General features: G+C 46.6%; 3 protein-coding genes across 3 annotated transcripts; all 3 read left to right on the forward strand.

Moving 5' to 3' along the window:
* Positions 1–295: 295 nt before the first annotated feature.
* Positions 296–3,121, forward strand: DFJ58DRAFT_627508 (uncharacterized protein; the record flags this gene model as incomplete). The annotated part of the gene is made up of 6 exons (XM_041381138.1): positions 296–569; positions 624–831; positions 887–935; positions 2,405–2,546; positions 2,602–2,676; positions 2,730–3,121. Coding segments are annotated over 6 exons (1,140 nt in total), but the record flags the coding sequence as incomplete, so codon positions are not given.
* A 2,191-nt stretch (positions 3,122–5,312) lies between these two features.
* DFJ58DRAFT_171263 (uncharacterized protein) lies at positions 5,313–7,451 on the forward strand. Its single transcript, XM_041379017.1, has 16 exons — positions 5,313–5,490; positions 5,563–5,802; positions 5,856–5,865; positions 5,920–5,939; positions 5,993–6,025; positions 6,074–6,170; positions 6,229–6,263; positions 6,314–6,341; positions 6,396–6,428; positions 6,477–6,550; positions 6,606–6,684; positions 6,740–6,817; positions 6,868–6,978; positions 7,037–7,077; positions 7,130–7,155; positions 7,204–7,451. Exons 2-16 carry the CDS (start codon positions 5,614–5,616, stop codon positions 7,355–7,357), a joined length of 1,008 nt encoding a protein of 335 aa, XP_041237100.1. The 5' UTR covers positions 5,313–5,490; positions 5,563–5,613; the 3' UTR covers positions 7,358–7,451.
* Positions 7,452–9,174: 1,723 nt separating this feature from the next.
* Positions 9,175–11,536, forward strand: DFJ58DRAFT_171215 (uncharacterized protein). Its single transcript, XM_041379016.1, has 14 exons — positions 9,175–9,664; positions 9,718–9,727; positions 9,781–9,836; positions 9,933–10,029; positions 10,089–10,123; positions 10,174–10,201; positions 10,257–10,289; positions 10,338–10,411; positions 10,467–10,548; positions 10,604–10,681; positions 10,732–10,842; positions 10,901–10,941; positions 10,994–11,019; positions 11,068–11,536. Exons 1-14 carry the CDS (start codon positions 9,614–9,616, stop codon positions 11,225–11,227), a joined length of 882 nt encoding a protein of 293 aa, XP_041237101.1. The 5' UTR covers positions 9,175–9,613; the 3' UTR covers positions 11,228–11,536.
* The last annotated feature ends 2,130 nt before the right edge of the window (positions 11,537–13,666 follow it).

Consider the following 13,666-nt stretch of genomic DNA (forward strand, 5'->3'; position numbering starts at 1 on the left):
TGCACACCTGTCAAGCTAATAATTTGCTAGCACAAATCTTCTGTGCTATCCGTCATTCTGAAGTGTCTTGGCATTCTAGTATTTTTATGTGCGCTTTACCTCTTTGGATTGTTTATCATCTTGTAGATCGTGAATAATTATCTTGCAGTTTTTCACCGTGGCATCATGTCTAAGCGCAAATGTTTTTAACGTCTCCGAACTTTGTGTACCAACGCTAACTTGCTTTCTCTCTCTTTTCATAGACATGGTATCTCCCTCCACCCACAAGAGCAGCGCCAGGCGCCGCATGCAGCAACCTCGCATCTGTCCAAAGGTTGTCATAAGCAAAGAGGCCCGTGCTCTACTCACAGCCAACCGACGTGCCAAGTCTCGTCAGTTCAAAATCACCCTTGATGAGGCTTGGGGCCAGATCGACGAGGCCACGAAGACTATCGCTTCAGCTCACCATAAAAGCATTCGCCGTGTGCAGAATGAACTGTACATTGGCCAAGGGATCCTGCGTTCTAAGCGCTCCAAGCTGAACGCATGGAATGCATTCTGCTGGAAAAAAAACCAGGCCAGCGAAAATCGTAAGTTTTGTTTTTCCTTCTCACTGTGTATTGCACCTGACGTATCTCCTACAGGCAACCAAGGCAAAGGCGCACTTCAACAGCTTGTTCATGAGCATAAGGACGAGTACCACAACCTTTCAAAGGACGAGCGGGCAGATCTACTTAAAGAGTATGCCGACTGGTCATTAACAAAGGCTACTGGTGTGCGCACCTCCACCAAATCGAAGGTCAACGATATCACTCAAACACTCAAGGCAAGGCTGTCGAAATTGAGGTTTGCGTCCCCCCCTCTGAATTTTCTTTGGCTCATACATGTGTTTAAAATAGCTTAAAAGTCTGCAATGTCGTACAGGCGCAGAAAGCATATTCTATACCACGCGCGGTGTCTTAATAACCGAGGGTCTTATATAAATACGTGTAAGAATGTAATGACACCACAATTACACTGGATAAGACTTCTTGCCAGTCCTCGATTAACACGGTCTACGACTTTTCTTCTTTCGTGGTAGATAACGTGTGAGTTCTTGGGAGGCTCGCTAAACCAATCAGTCAGATTAACTTAGCCGGAGCTTTATTATCTCTGATTGAAACTATGGGATTGTCTAGGATATACCGTCTAGACACTTGAACTGGTTTCCTGAATATACAGTTAACTGTTGAGAAGCTGGTCTCAAATGTGACTATGTGGACCAAAGCTCGTGTTGGTCAATATACAAATACCTGGTGAGAACGCTGGTCTCACAAATAACAACAATGACCAAAGCTCGTGTTGGTCAGTATACAAATACCTGGTGAGAACGCTGGTCTCACAAATAACAACGGTGACCAAAGCTCGTGTTGGTCAGTAAACACTACGTGGTGAGAACACTGGTCTCACAAAACTGGGTTTCTATCACAAGAAACTTACGTAATCTCAAGGGAAACACTTTCCCTGCACTTGCCTGGACAGTTCTTACAAAGGAAATGGGCTTTGTAAGCAGCAATTTGTTCAGACTGAAGCTTCTTAGGTGAGAGTTCAATTTGCTCAAGAGGGGGATTCTTGAATGCAACAAGTGGGAGATCTATTTTTTTGGGGGAGAATGGGCTCTCCTTATATACATTTTGTGTGGGAATATTATGTAAGTAAAAAGGTGATGTAATGACTTCAGAATGTGAGAAGAATATTCCAAAAACTGGAGCAGAATGTTCTAGCAGGTGCAAAAGAACATTCCAGAATATTCATGGTGGGATAATGACATCATTCTGAGTCACTATGAGTCACTATGAGTCATTATGAGTCATTGGAATGTTCTAGCAAATTCCATGGAACATGACATCATTATGACATCACTATGATATCATATCTTTCAACCAAAATATCTGCAGGAGTGTAGGTGAAGTCCTATGACATCATTATGACATCATACCCTGTAGGTACAATTTTATGAAGCATCTGATTAGTCAGAGCATCCTAATAGAAAAGTAAAGTAAAGAAACACTAGAGAAAACAACTCAGAAATAATGGAACAAATAATAGTACACAATATGCGGGCTTTTTAGATAGGTTTTTGTTAGGCTTTGAACTTTTCTCTATGGGTTTCTCTAGCCAAAGTGAATAAGCCAAATGAAAGGCAATACCTTAACCTTCATTTTTGCTTCTCATATCAACTAGGTCATTATGTGATTCCCATCTCACATATGACTTTTCTTCAAAACATGGTGGATTCATGAATCACTGAGGGAAAACTGAAACTATTGGAGCAAGGTTTGATACCAAGGTATGGGTTGACTAGTCTGAGGACTAAGCTAACAGATTTTGTCTTTTAGGGGGATACCTAGTAGTCATGTCCATGCATGATTCCCAAATCATGCAGGACAGCGGGTCGACTGATCTTCCCCTTCAAAGCATAGCCTTTGCGACTGAAGGCGTTCAGGACTTCATGCCATCTGTGATGGGCGTCAACAATCAAGATCTACTTGGTAAGATGGAAGGCTTTGCGGTTCAAGGTGTGAAAGGTGCGAGTTGCTGCTTTTTTTCGATAGAACTCTAACTTATTTACAACAAAACCAGGTGCTGCACAAAATCACCAAGAGCATGTGTCTCAAGCACAGGCAGCCATCCGCAATATTATCAACAGTACTCTTCGTAAGTCCCTCCTCCCATTCTGTATGATGTATAACTAATTTACTGCTATACAGGTCAGATCACTGGCAACCCTGACGCCAACATGCAATGGGCACTTTATTTCCGGAACGTTGTCCAATGCTACCAAGTCATGATAGAGGGGTGGCCTGACAATATTCCGTTCGCCAACCTTAGCCAAGTGTCTAGCGCCCTCCCAGAGCTCGACAGGCTCTTCCGGAGGTGGAAGTCGGGTGTGACGCACTGGAAGACTTTAACGGACGAGGAATTCGAGAAAGTTCTCCAGGAGCACAATGATAAACTCGACCATGGCGAGATCCACGACCATAGACGACGGACTCGATCTGACAAGGGTAAGAAACGAAAGAAGCCCACAGCCATGGATTCTAGCTTGCACGGCCGCAAGAAGTATAAGAGTGCAGCTACTGTCGAAGACAGTGATAAGGAGAATGACGCTGAGGAAGAAGACAATGACGAGCATGAGGCTCGTGGCCAGTCCTCCGCACCCTCTGGCGCACCCTCTTGTCATGCTTCCAATGCCACTCCAGCACCCTCTGGCGCACCCTCTCACACACCCTCTGGTGCACCCTCTGGCGCACCCTCTCGTCAGCTGTCTGACACTACTTCCAATGCCACTCCCACACCTCATGTGTCTCGTGATACTCGCTTCTCCACACCCTCTCCTCACTTCAGCAATGATTCTGACACTAATAGTGCTCTCCTGGACTGTGATGCTATGTTGGATAGGTTAGGCGAAATCTTTGGATCTACACATCAAGATGAAACAACGATGTCTATGATTGCACCATGATCTACTAGACTTGACTCCTCTACTCCACACGACTTCACCAATTTCAACATTTTTGGTACTTCATTCTGACCCTTTGAACCTTCTACTAGACTCGACTCCTCTACTCCACAAAATTTTCGAATCTTTCACTTCTCATGACTCCACAAATTTGGTACTTCATTCTGACCCTTTGAACCTTCTACTAGACTCGACTCCTCTACTCCACAAAATTTTCGAATCTTTCACTTCTAGATGTTTGGTTCTATGTTCCGACTCTTACATTTTGTCTTCCAGAAATCAAATATTGTTCAGGCATGTGATAGGGAGGGAAGATGCTTCACTTGATGCTATTGACTTCGTGAAACTATACAAGTGTATGATAACAGCAACTCCAGTAGGCTACTCGAACTTGCAAATGTCCACTACACCATGTTGTCTCGACCGTCTTGCAGTACTAAGCTGACACTGGGGAGACGAAGATTTAAGAGCAAGCAATGGTGATATAATTTTCTATGCACAAGGCCTTTCAGCCTGGAAGTCCCTGTCCCGCACGGCATGATGGACAGCGTGATCTAAGGGTGGCGAGAATGAGAAGGGTGGTGTGCAGGTAGGTATAAGACATGAACTAGGAAGATGGCAGGAGCACAGTGTGCTGAAAAAGACGAGGATGGCATGCAGGTGGGTCCAGGGCAGGAACTAGGAAGATGGTGGCAGCACAGGGTGCTGAAAAGATGAGGATGGCATACAGGTAGGTACAGGGCAGGAACTAGGAAGATGGTGGCAGCACAGGGTGCTGAAAAAGACGAGGATGGTGTGCAGGTAGGTACACAGCAGGAAATAGGAAGATGGTGGGAGCGCAGGGTGCTGAAAAAGACGAGGATGACGTGCAGGTAGGTACAGGGCAGGAACTAGGAAGATGGCGGGAGCGCAGGGTGGCGGGAATGAGGAGGATGGCACGCAGGTGGGTACAGAGCAGGTCTAGTAGGATGGTGGGAGCGCAGGTACCTTGAGGGGACAGTGCAGTGCCTAGGACACTAGCCAGATGCCTGGATTGTTGGCTGTAACTGCCCAGTGACGTCGACAGTGTAGGGTAAGAGCAGAAAGGGCGTGGGAAGCCGCCGTTGATCAAAGTTCAGGTAAATCAGGGAGGTCGCGGGAAGTGCCGTATACGTGGGGAGGGCAGGGGGCAGTCCTTACCCTCTTGAGCGGGTAGGTAGTAGTAGCTGTAAGGTAAAAAGGTATTTGGGGCGATATTTAACGCTGGTGTTGGAGGTTTACTGTAACCAAGCCTAATTAAGCTTGCCGGTACGCGTAAGCACCAAGCTTAATAAGGCTTACTTATTGGGAAGGCCAGGTGACTTGTAACTGGCCTGTATACTCGAACTTTCGACTTTGTTCCGTTCTTGCGCAGTCGCTGACCAATATTCTCCGGTTCGGCTTTCTCCGTTAGTCAGCGTCGCTCCTAGCGCTCGCACCATGACTATCTGCTTCTGACTGTAACAGCGCCAACAACGGAAAATACCAACGTCGCTTTCATGCAGTCCTCTGCACAGTTGGCACGGTTTGAACATGTTAGCCAGGAAAGCATGAAACTCTACCAGCTGACATGCTCACCCTGACAGGAAACAACAAGTTCATCGAAGAACAGAATTCCAGAGGTTGGCCAATCCAATTGTGCTGGCCTCGACCAAGCTCACAGCAACGTGAAGCAGTGAGGTCAACTCGTTCGAACCGACTGGCGACAGCTGTAGCAACCGTACTAGCGGCGAAAGAACGATCCAGGTACAGTGAGGTTATCGAACACTGCAGCGCCACAGAGCGTCATGAAACTTACATAAAATACTCCCGTTGGAGTGTGCTAACATGTTTTTGGCCCCATGCTGCAATATTACTTGTTTGCGGGAGGTCAGGTCAAAACCCACTAATACGAAGTAGTGGGCATGTATTCCCACTATCCTTCCCACAAAATACGGTGTCTGAGTTCAAGACTAGATCTAGACTCTACCTTGCCTACTCGCGAGTTGCAGGTAAGTCACTGAAGGCAGTGTGGTGGCGTCTCATAGTAGCGCAATGACAATTATTGATTCGAAGTCCTACAGCCTTATCACTCATTCGCCCCTTGATCGCTCGACTGATCAGCATCGGCATTGATGTGGCAATACTTGGCATATCTTGGCATGTCAATGATGTGTAAACATCGTGACACTGTCATTGGTTGTGGGTGCTTAAATGGTGAACTTGCGCGTAATGCAGAACGAGAAACAGTCTATCTGCTTTCCACAAATTCGATGAGTCACCCTACTGCTTTGTATGTCGACGCTGGCATTCAGGCATCTAAGGTGCGCAACAAGTTGAACGCTAAACAGCTTTGATTAACTCTTAATCCACCCAGTACTTCAATGGTACTGTTCTTATCTGATGCTTGCATGAATACCGTGGCTGATTGAAATATCTAGTCGGAATGTTTGCTGTTTTGGTGAGTGTAATCGCTGACCTGAACTTAGGGGTATGTGATACTGATGTTCTTAGATATTTGACTATCTCATTACCCTAGAGGCAGAGGTGCGTGTAGTGCGCTGATCACCTAATTATTCAATGACCGTCCCAAAGTCACAGTGGGTCTGGCACCGCAAATGGTCGTTTGTGCGATTTATATTCACTGTATCACGATACTTGCCGTTTTTCGGCATAGGGCTGACATTCACTGGTGAGCTATACATGTTTCTAACTCGCTTTTGCGACGATTTCTCATGGCTGATGAATAGGCGCGCTTCGAACACAATACTATCCTGGTGAAAGCGTGAGTGATTACACCCCTTCAATGCACCAATGTTCACAGCAACCGTGCAGTGTGCTAGATTTGGGCAAGCGTCAAATGGTTAGCGTGCACAGCCTACGGTACATTACTTTCTCTCATCCATCCCTTACGCAGTGTTGCACATCATCTGCATTCTAGCCGCAGAGGGTATGTCATGTCTTAGATGAGCTCTCAATGTTGACATTTTCCCTCTAGGCTTGCTAATAACGAGGATTTATGCTTCCTGGAACAGTAAGCGTTTACTGACATTCCTTCTGGTTTTTCCCGTCGTATGTTTTTCGTTCACTTTTCGCCAGCGAAGGATTGATACTGAACTACTACCAGGTTTGTTTCGTGGTCTCTTATCTCATATCGGACACTCCCCTGGTTTTTAATTCCAAAAACACAACCCCGATCAATATACGTTTGTGATGCGCTCTTTGATTTTCGTGACAATCATGCTCATGGAGGGTGGGCAGCGGATCCGGGCAACTGTCTTCTCTTAGGCGGGAGGAATAATGTCTTCGAGTACGCCGTTCTATTTCTCTATGAACTGGGTCGGTCGTCTTGTCTCTCAAGAAGACTTTTGGACTCATGCACGAACCAGTTCTTCTCTGCTTAATGTTGTACATCAGATTCAGCAAGTACAACAATGCCATCGGACAACTCCAAGAAACGTTTTTTAACGACTCAGTGAGATATATGATGTGCATCATGGGTAAGATGGCTCTGTTCACTCAAACTGGCCCGCGTGCTGACTTCCACTATTTATCAAGTCGTGTCTTCGTTCAGCATAATTTTGACCATGGTTCCTCCGGTGCGTTGCAGTACATCTGGCCAGCAATACATGCGCTTATCGTTGAATACAGGTCACATGGGTTTCGATTACAGACTCGTGAGCATATCAATTTGCACGACCCCGTCACCAACTGATCATGACCAGTCCGCAAATCGTTATCCACAGTGTTCTAACCTCTCGGATCCTTTTCAACCTACGAGCAAGTGAAGGACGATCACAAATTAATACAACGCTGACGGAAGTATCTGAGATACAGTTTGGAGGAGGCCGATTTTCGACAGTGGTATCCGATGTTTAATCAACATAAGTTATGTGTACAATGTAGGGCTGGTCCTACTGCGTGTGTATCTCATGTTACATGCTAATCGTAGCGGCGGCGAGCACCAGCCCCTGACTCCGTTATCCAGCCAATTCCTCAATCTGATACCTTTGTTGTATCACGCACTGCTCATGTTCTTGTGTCACCCCACTACATCAATGACAATATCATTCCAGACCTCTTCCAGGTTGACCCATCTTGTTGTAATCTAGCGCCTTTTCCTGATCAAGTGTGGTGATTATATTACCCGACGTGTTGGTGCCAGCGCTGTAAAGCACAGATTCCATATGATAGCATAGGCAAGCCCATTGCACGCTCGGCGATGAGTTTGGGTATTTATGAAAGAACGCACACATTCAGGCTGCTGACGGACACATGAGACTTTGAGGCTGGTTCAGAGCACGAAGGGCACAGGACAAATCAGCCAAGGGCGAGGTTAGCCACGGCATATGCAAAGACGTGGAAGCTTCACATATCGTGGCTTCGACGTCGATAAAAGCTGTGAGAGACGGCGGTTGGCGTAGAGAGCAGGCAATCTGGTGACCGAATACGTCACAAAAATGAGCGGCAATGAGAGGCCCGCGATGGGATACAGCCCACAGGCAATGATGCATTGGACAACTGCCCAAACAAGACATGCATCAGTCATTAGTGAAAGCTCAGTACGCCAACTGAAGAAAGGGGCAAAGATAGCAGAGATTGCGTCTTTCTTGGTGCGGCATGAAGTTTTGCGAAGAACCAAGGCCTTGGCGGTAGACGCCAAAACAGGAGCAGGCTAGCTCTGCAAATTGTGGTGATAAGAGGCGTCCTCGTAATGAAACCACGGAGGATCATCTTGTTGTCTCAACGTTGCTGAATATGCAGCTGTGGGCAAAAAAAAGTACCGTGGGGCGCTGCGAAACGACGAAAGACGCTGTAATGGGTATAAACATCAGATTCGAAATGCGAGCGTGCAAAAGTCTGGCGAAGGCCATCCACACCAATGGACAAAGAGATGCCATCAAAACAACTGTAACAGTAGGTTCTAAATCGCACCCACATGGTCCAGTGAGAGGACTTTGAAAGACTGCTATGACCACGTACAAAATGCGGGAGCACAGACATACACAGCAGAATGGACAAGGTACGTTGAGACATCATGAGGGATAGAGTGGGGTGGCCAATCTCCTAAAGTCCAGGACGCGCGACAACGGACGGACTGTTTGGTCATAAACGTTATTGATGAAGCTTTGAAGCTTTGAAGGAAGACAATCATCGCACTGGCGCACATCATTAATCATTACAATATTGAAGGAACCGATGCGATAAAATTAAATTTGAGCGTCACGCAGAACACGTAAGCAGCAGGGGGAACCATGGCGCATTAACGCCTGACAAAACCCTTTTCCCAGCTGGTTCGGGCGGTTTTGCTGATGAATCAATGACGAGTTGCAGGTTAGCCACTGAAGGCAGTGCGGTGGCGTCTCATCACTGTCATGCGCATGAATGATGGTTGTTGATTCAAGTCCTACAGCCTTGTTATTGTAGTGTTGTGGGCAGAACTGTCTTCTCGAGGTAGTTCTAGCCTTCTAGGTGATCAGTGATCATAATCCCATCATCTATTGCTGCAGGCACTAATCCCTCATCAGCGTGCTGCAGTTCTGCAAAGTCTCCCTTCCAAAACCTCCTTTCCATCCACAATCCAAGGCAAATTCCGTGTCCATCGCTTTTTCCGCATTACGAATATCTTCAAGTAGAGCAAACTCAGCATCGATGTTATCAAGTGAGATTGATTTGGGACCTTTGAGATTGTCACTGGAGACTACTGCAAGTGGAAGAACAAATGCAAAGTAATTCCCCGGCTGTTTGGCAACCTCTGCATTGGATACCTAGAAGCTTGGTCAGATGCATGTGAGCGTAGCGGCGTCGTGTTGGCTTTCCGTCAGCAACATTCTTCAAGTGGATATGATAGCGAATCTAGATTCTACCTTGCTTACTCGCGAGTTGCAGGTAAACCACTAAAGGCAGTGCAGTAGCGTCTCATCATGAATGATAATGATTGATCTGAGTCCTGCATTCATTCACCCCTTGATCGCTCTACTGATCGGCGTCGGCGTTGATGTTGCAATGCTTGGCATGTCTTGGCATGTCAATGATGTGTAAACGCTGTAACACAGCCATTGCTTGTGGGTGCTTAAATGGTGAACTTGCGAGTAACGCACAACGAGAAGCGTCGATCTGGTCTCCACAAACTCGATGAGTCAGCCTATTGCTTTGTACGTCGACGCTGGCATTCAGGCATCTAAGGTGCGCAACAAGTCGAGCTCTAAACAACTTTGATTAACTCTTAATCCACCCAGTACTCCAATGGTACTGTTCTTATTTGATGCTTGTATGAATACCGTGGCTGACTGAAATACCAGTCGGAATGTTTGCTGTTTTAGTCAGTGTAATCGCTGACTTGGTATGTGATGCTGACGTTCTTCCTTAGATTTTTGACTACTTTCATTACCCTAGAGGCAGAGGTGCGTGTAGTACGCTTGATCACCTTACTTATTTAATGACCATCCCAAAGTCAAAGTGGGTCTGGCACCGCAAATGGACATTTGTGCGATTTATATTCACTGTATCACGATACTTGCCATTTTTTGGCATTGGGATGACATTCATCGGTGAGCTACACGTGTTTCTAACTCGCTTTTTGCAACGATTCCTCATGACTGATGGATAGCTGCCCTTCGAACACAATACTATCCTGGTGAAAGCGTGAGTGATTGCACCCCTTCAATGTACCAATGTTCATAGCAACCGTGCAGTGTGTTAGATTCGGGCAAGCGTCAAACGGTTAGCGTGCACAGCCTGCGGTACATTACTTTCTCATCCACCCCTTACTACGCAGTGTTGCATATCATCTGCATTCTAGCCGCAGAAGGTACGTCATGTCTTAAATGAGCTCCCGATGTTGACATTTTCCTTCTAGGCTTGCTAATAACGAGAATCTATGCTTCCTGGAAGAGTAAACGTCTACTGACATTCCTTTTGGTTTTTCCCGTCGTATGTTTTTCGTTCCCATTTCACCATAGAAGGCTTGATGCTGAACTACTACTAGGTTTGTTTCGTGATCTCTTACGTCTTATCGCACTCTCCCTTAGTAGTCTTTGAGTACGAAAACGCGTTCCCAATTAATATACGTTTGTGAAGTAGTCTTTGATTTTTGTGACAATCATGCTCATGGAGGGTGGACAGCGGATCCGGCCAGCTGTCTTTTCTCGAGCGGGAGGGGTAATGTCTTCCAGTACGCCGCTCTGTTTCTCTATGAACTGGGTCAGTCGTCTTGTCTCTCGAGAAGATTTTCGGACTCATGTATGGATCAGTCCTCTCGTGCTTGATGTTGTACATCAGATTCAGAAAGTACAGCGATGCCATCGGACCCCTCCAAGAAACGTTTTTTAGCGACTCGCTGAGATATATGATGTACATCATGGGTAAGATGACTCTGTTCGCCCAAACTACCCGTAGGCTGACTTCCTACTATTTATCAAGTCATGTCTTCGTTCAGCATAATTTTGACCATGGCTCCTCCGGTGCGTTGCAGTACATCTGGCCAGCCATCCATGCGCTTATCGTTGAATACAGCTCACATGGGTTTCGATCACAGACTCGTGAGCACATCAACTTGCACGACCACATCACCAACTGACCATGACTAGTCCGCAAGTTGTCATCCACAGTGTTCTAGCCTCTCGGATCCTTTTCAACCTACGAGCAAGTGAAGGACGATCGCGAATCCATACAACATTGACGGATGTATCTGAGATGCAATTTGAAATTGGAGGAGGTCGATTTTCGACACCGGTACTTGATGTTTAAGTGTTTTGTTTTGTTTTATTTTCTCTCTACTCTGTATCTCCTGCGACTAAATATGAGATGCAACCGTTAGATGGTGGACGAGCCCGTACTTATAGTCAGCAATATTTCAAGGTGCACTTTGGGCATGTAATTACCTCGCAATGCTATTCAAAGGACTCATACAAAGATCCCTCTGCATAGTTTAGATCTTAGAGTAGATGCTATTTGTGTGGGACAATGAAACATCAGTTGAAAATGGTCGGTGCGAGTGTAAATAGGAAACAACTTTATATTTCCATAAAGCTGCAGGGATGAGATGAACATCGTGGCACATCAGATGAAAACGGACATCTTCGTAAAGAACGAGAAAATAAGCTAATGTTGACCGTCGGTATACTCAGAAGAGGCACAACAGATAAAGAGCCAGAAGCGAGTCCAGCGTCCAGCGTGTCTGATTAATACATGAGGATTAGTGCTGGAAGTTGTATTAGCGACGACGGGAGGTGCAGTGGAGGTGGAAGCAGCTGCATGTGGTTGCGAAGATGACTGGGCCTGAGCTGCGCCGCTGGCTTGTTGTGCGACATTGCTATTGGGAGGGCGTAAACTGCTTACAGTGGGGATTTTCAAAGCTGGTCTCCGTTTCTCTCTTGCACACGCGTTCCTCTGTGTGGTATGAGATTGTGTTTGAATACCCGAGGGGAGAAAATGACATACGTGTTTGCCCTTAGCATATGGGACGTCAACGGCTACGCTCTTGCAGCTCGATCTGAGCACTACTAGGTCTTCCGGAGAAGATATTTCGAGTCCATTGAAACAGGGATTGGGATGGCGCATCGTGGGGATCGGGTCGCGCAGATCGCTGAGAACATCAAGGTCAATATAAACAGTACTAGTTGAGACATGCGCGACGTACGTGAGGATATGGTAAGTCATCGAAGAAACCCCGGGGTACCCGGTTGGAAAACTTGATTGGCTGGACAGGACGTCGTGTTGCATTAATGGTCTAGAATGTATATGTTTAAATGCAACGAGGAACTCTGTGATGAAAGTGTCACGTACAGTGAGTGCCGACTTGTCGCGCTGGTCCAATAGTAAGTCTTCGAGGCCAGGTTCTTTAAGATCGCAGAGACATCCCACATGTATACGCTATTGTCACAGCACCCAGTGGTTAGTAGCTTTCCGTCTGCGGAAAATGATACAGAATACACAGGATCATTTTCATTATGATGGAGGGGCGAGCTGATTGATTGGCCGTTCTCAAGGTCCCATAATCGCGCTGTCGCGTCTTCCGATACGCTTGCGAGGGATGCGGCCATTCGGAGATATCGCAACGTCGTAGATATAGTGGGTGTGCCCTTCCAGCCGCCTGAGACATTTTTCCAAGGTTTAATATTCCATATCCCAATTGAGTCACTTGCAAATTCATCATTGCGTGACCCGCAGATAAGCGCTTTTCTATCCGCGGTCCAGCCAGGCAAATATCTGTGTGTCCATTGAGGCCCATAGCGATAAGCTCGCCAGTCTTCGCACCCCAGATTTTAACTGGGTACTCGCCGGCGCGGTCGTCCTCCAGCAGTCGCAAACATGGACATGTCTGGCGAGTAGACGGCTTGATACACGTATTGGCACCCTACCTCGATTGGACCGAGTGTTGTCTCTCCGTTCGCTACATCCCACTCTCTTACAGTCCCATCGTTAGATCCGCTCAACACTTGCCGACCATCGTCATTCCAGCAGACAGAACTCACCAGCTCTGTATGTCCCATCCATTTCTCGATGATTTTCCCTGTGTCGATGTCCCACAACCTCGCTCCATCCTCACTCAAGCTAATCACCTTCTTCCTGTCCGGAGACAACGCTATCGTGCACACTGGACTTTCTCCGTCTCGCCAGTCGTTGCCAATATGTTTCCCACTCTTCATGTTCCATACCCGAAGCAAGCCGTCCGATGAAGAAGTCATTATCTGCTCTCCGCCTGGCAGATGTAGTATATCGTCACCAATCCAGCCCGTGTGTCCTTCAAATTTCTGGCAGGGCGTTATCCTTGATGCCTCCTGCCTTCCAACGATAGGTGAAGACATAATTGACTACTAGGCGCAGTTCCGTTTCAGCTTTCATCCAACAAAGTCGAAAAGCATCACTTACGACAATACGTTCCTGAGCGTGTGTCGATGTCTTGATACCAAGACTCAATGAGCGTTTAGGTCAAAAGTGCACTGGAAGTTTGAGCCGGTACGTTTTCCGTTATCCTGGTGTCCACTTCGCAGCTTACAGCATATTCGGCTGTGCAGCTGAAGCGCCCAAGCTTCGTTTGTGGTCACGAGTCGCATTTCATCTCTTCCGATCTTCATTCGGACTGACTATACACCATCCGCACGGCTTTGCCCATCACAACTCCACTCTGCTATTCGTTCTTACTGCCAGCCCTAATAACATTATATATTCAATCACACCTTACTA

The sequence above is a fragment of the Suillus subalutaceus genome (genome assembly GCF_016647625.1).
Source record: "Suillus subalutaceus strain FC151 chromosome Unknown DFJ58scaffold_192, whole genome shotgun sequence".
Lineage (NCBI taxonomy): Eukaryota > Fungi > Basidiomycota > Agaricomycetes > Boletales > Suillaceae > Suillus > Suillus subalutaceus.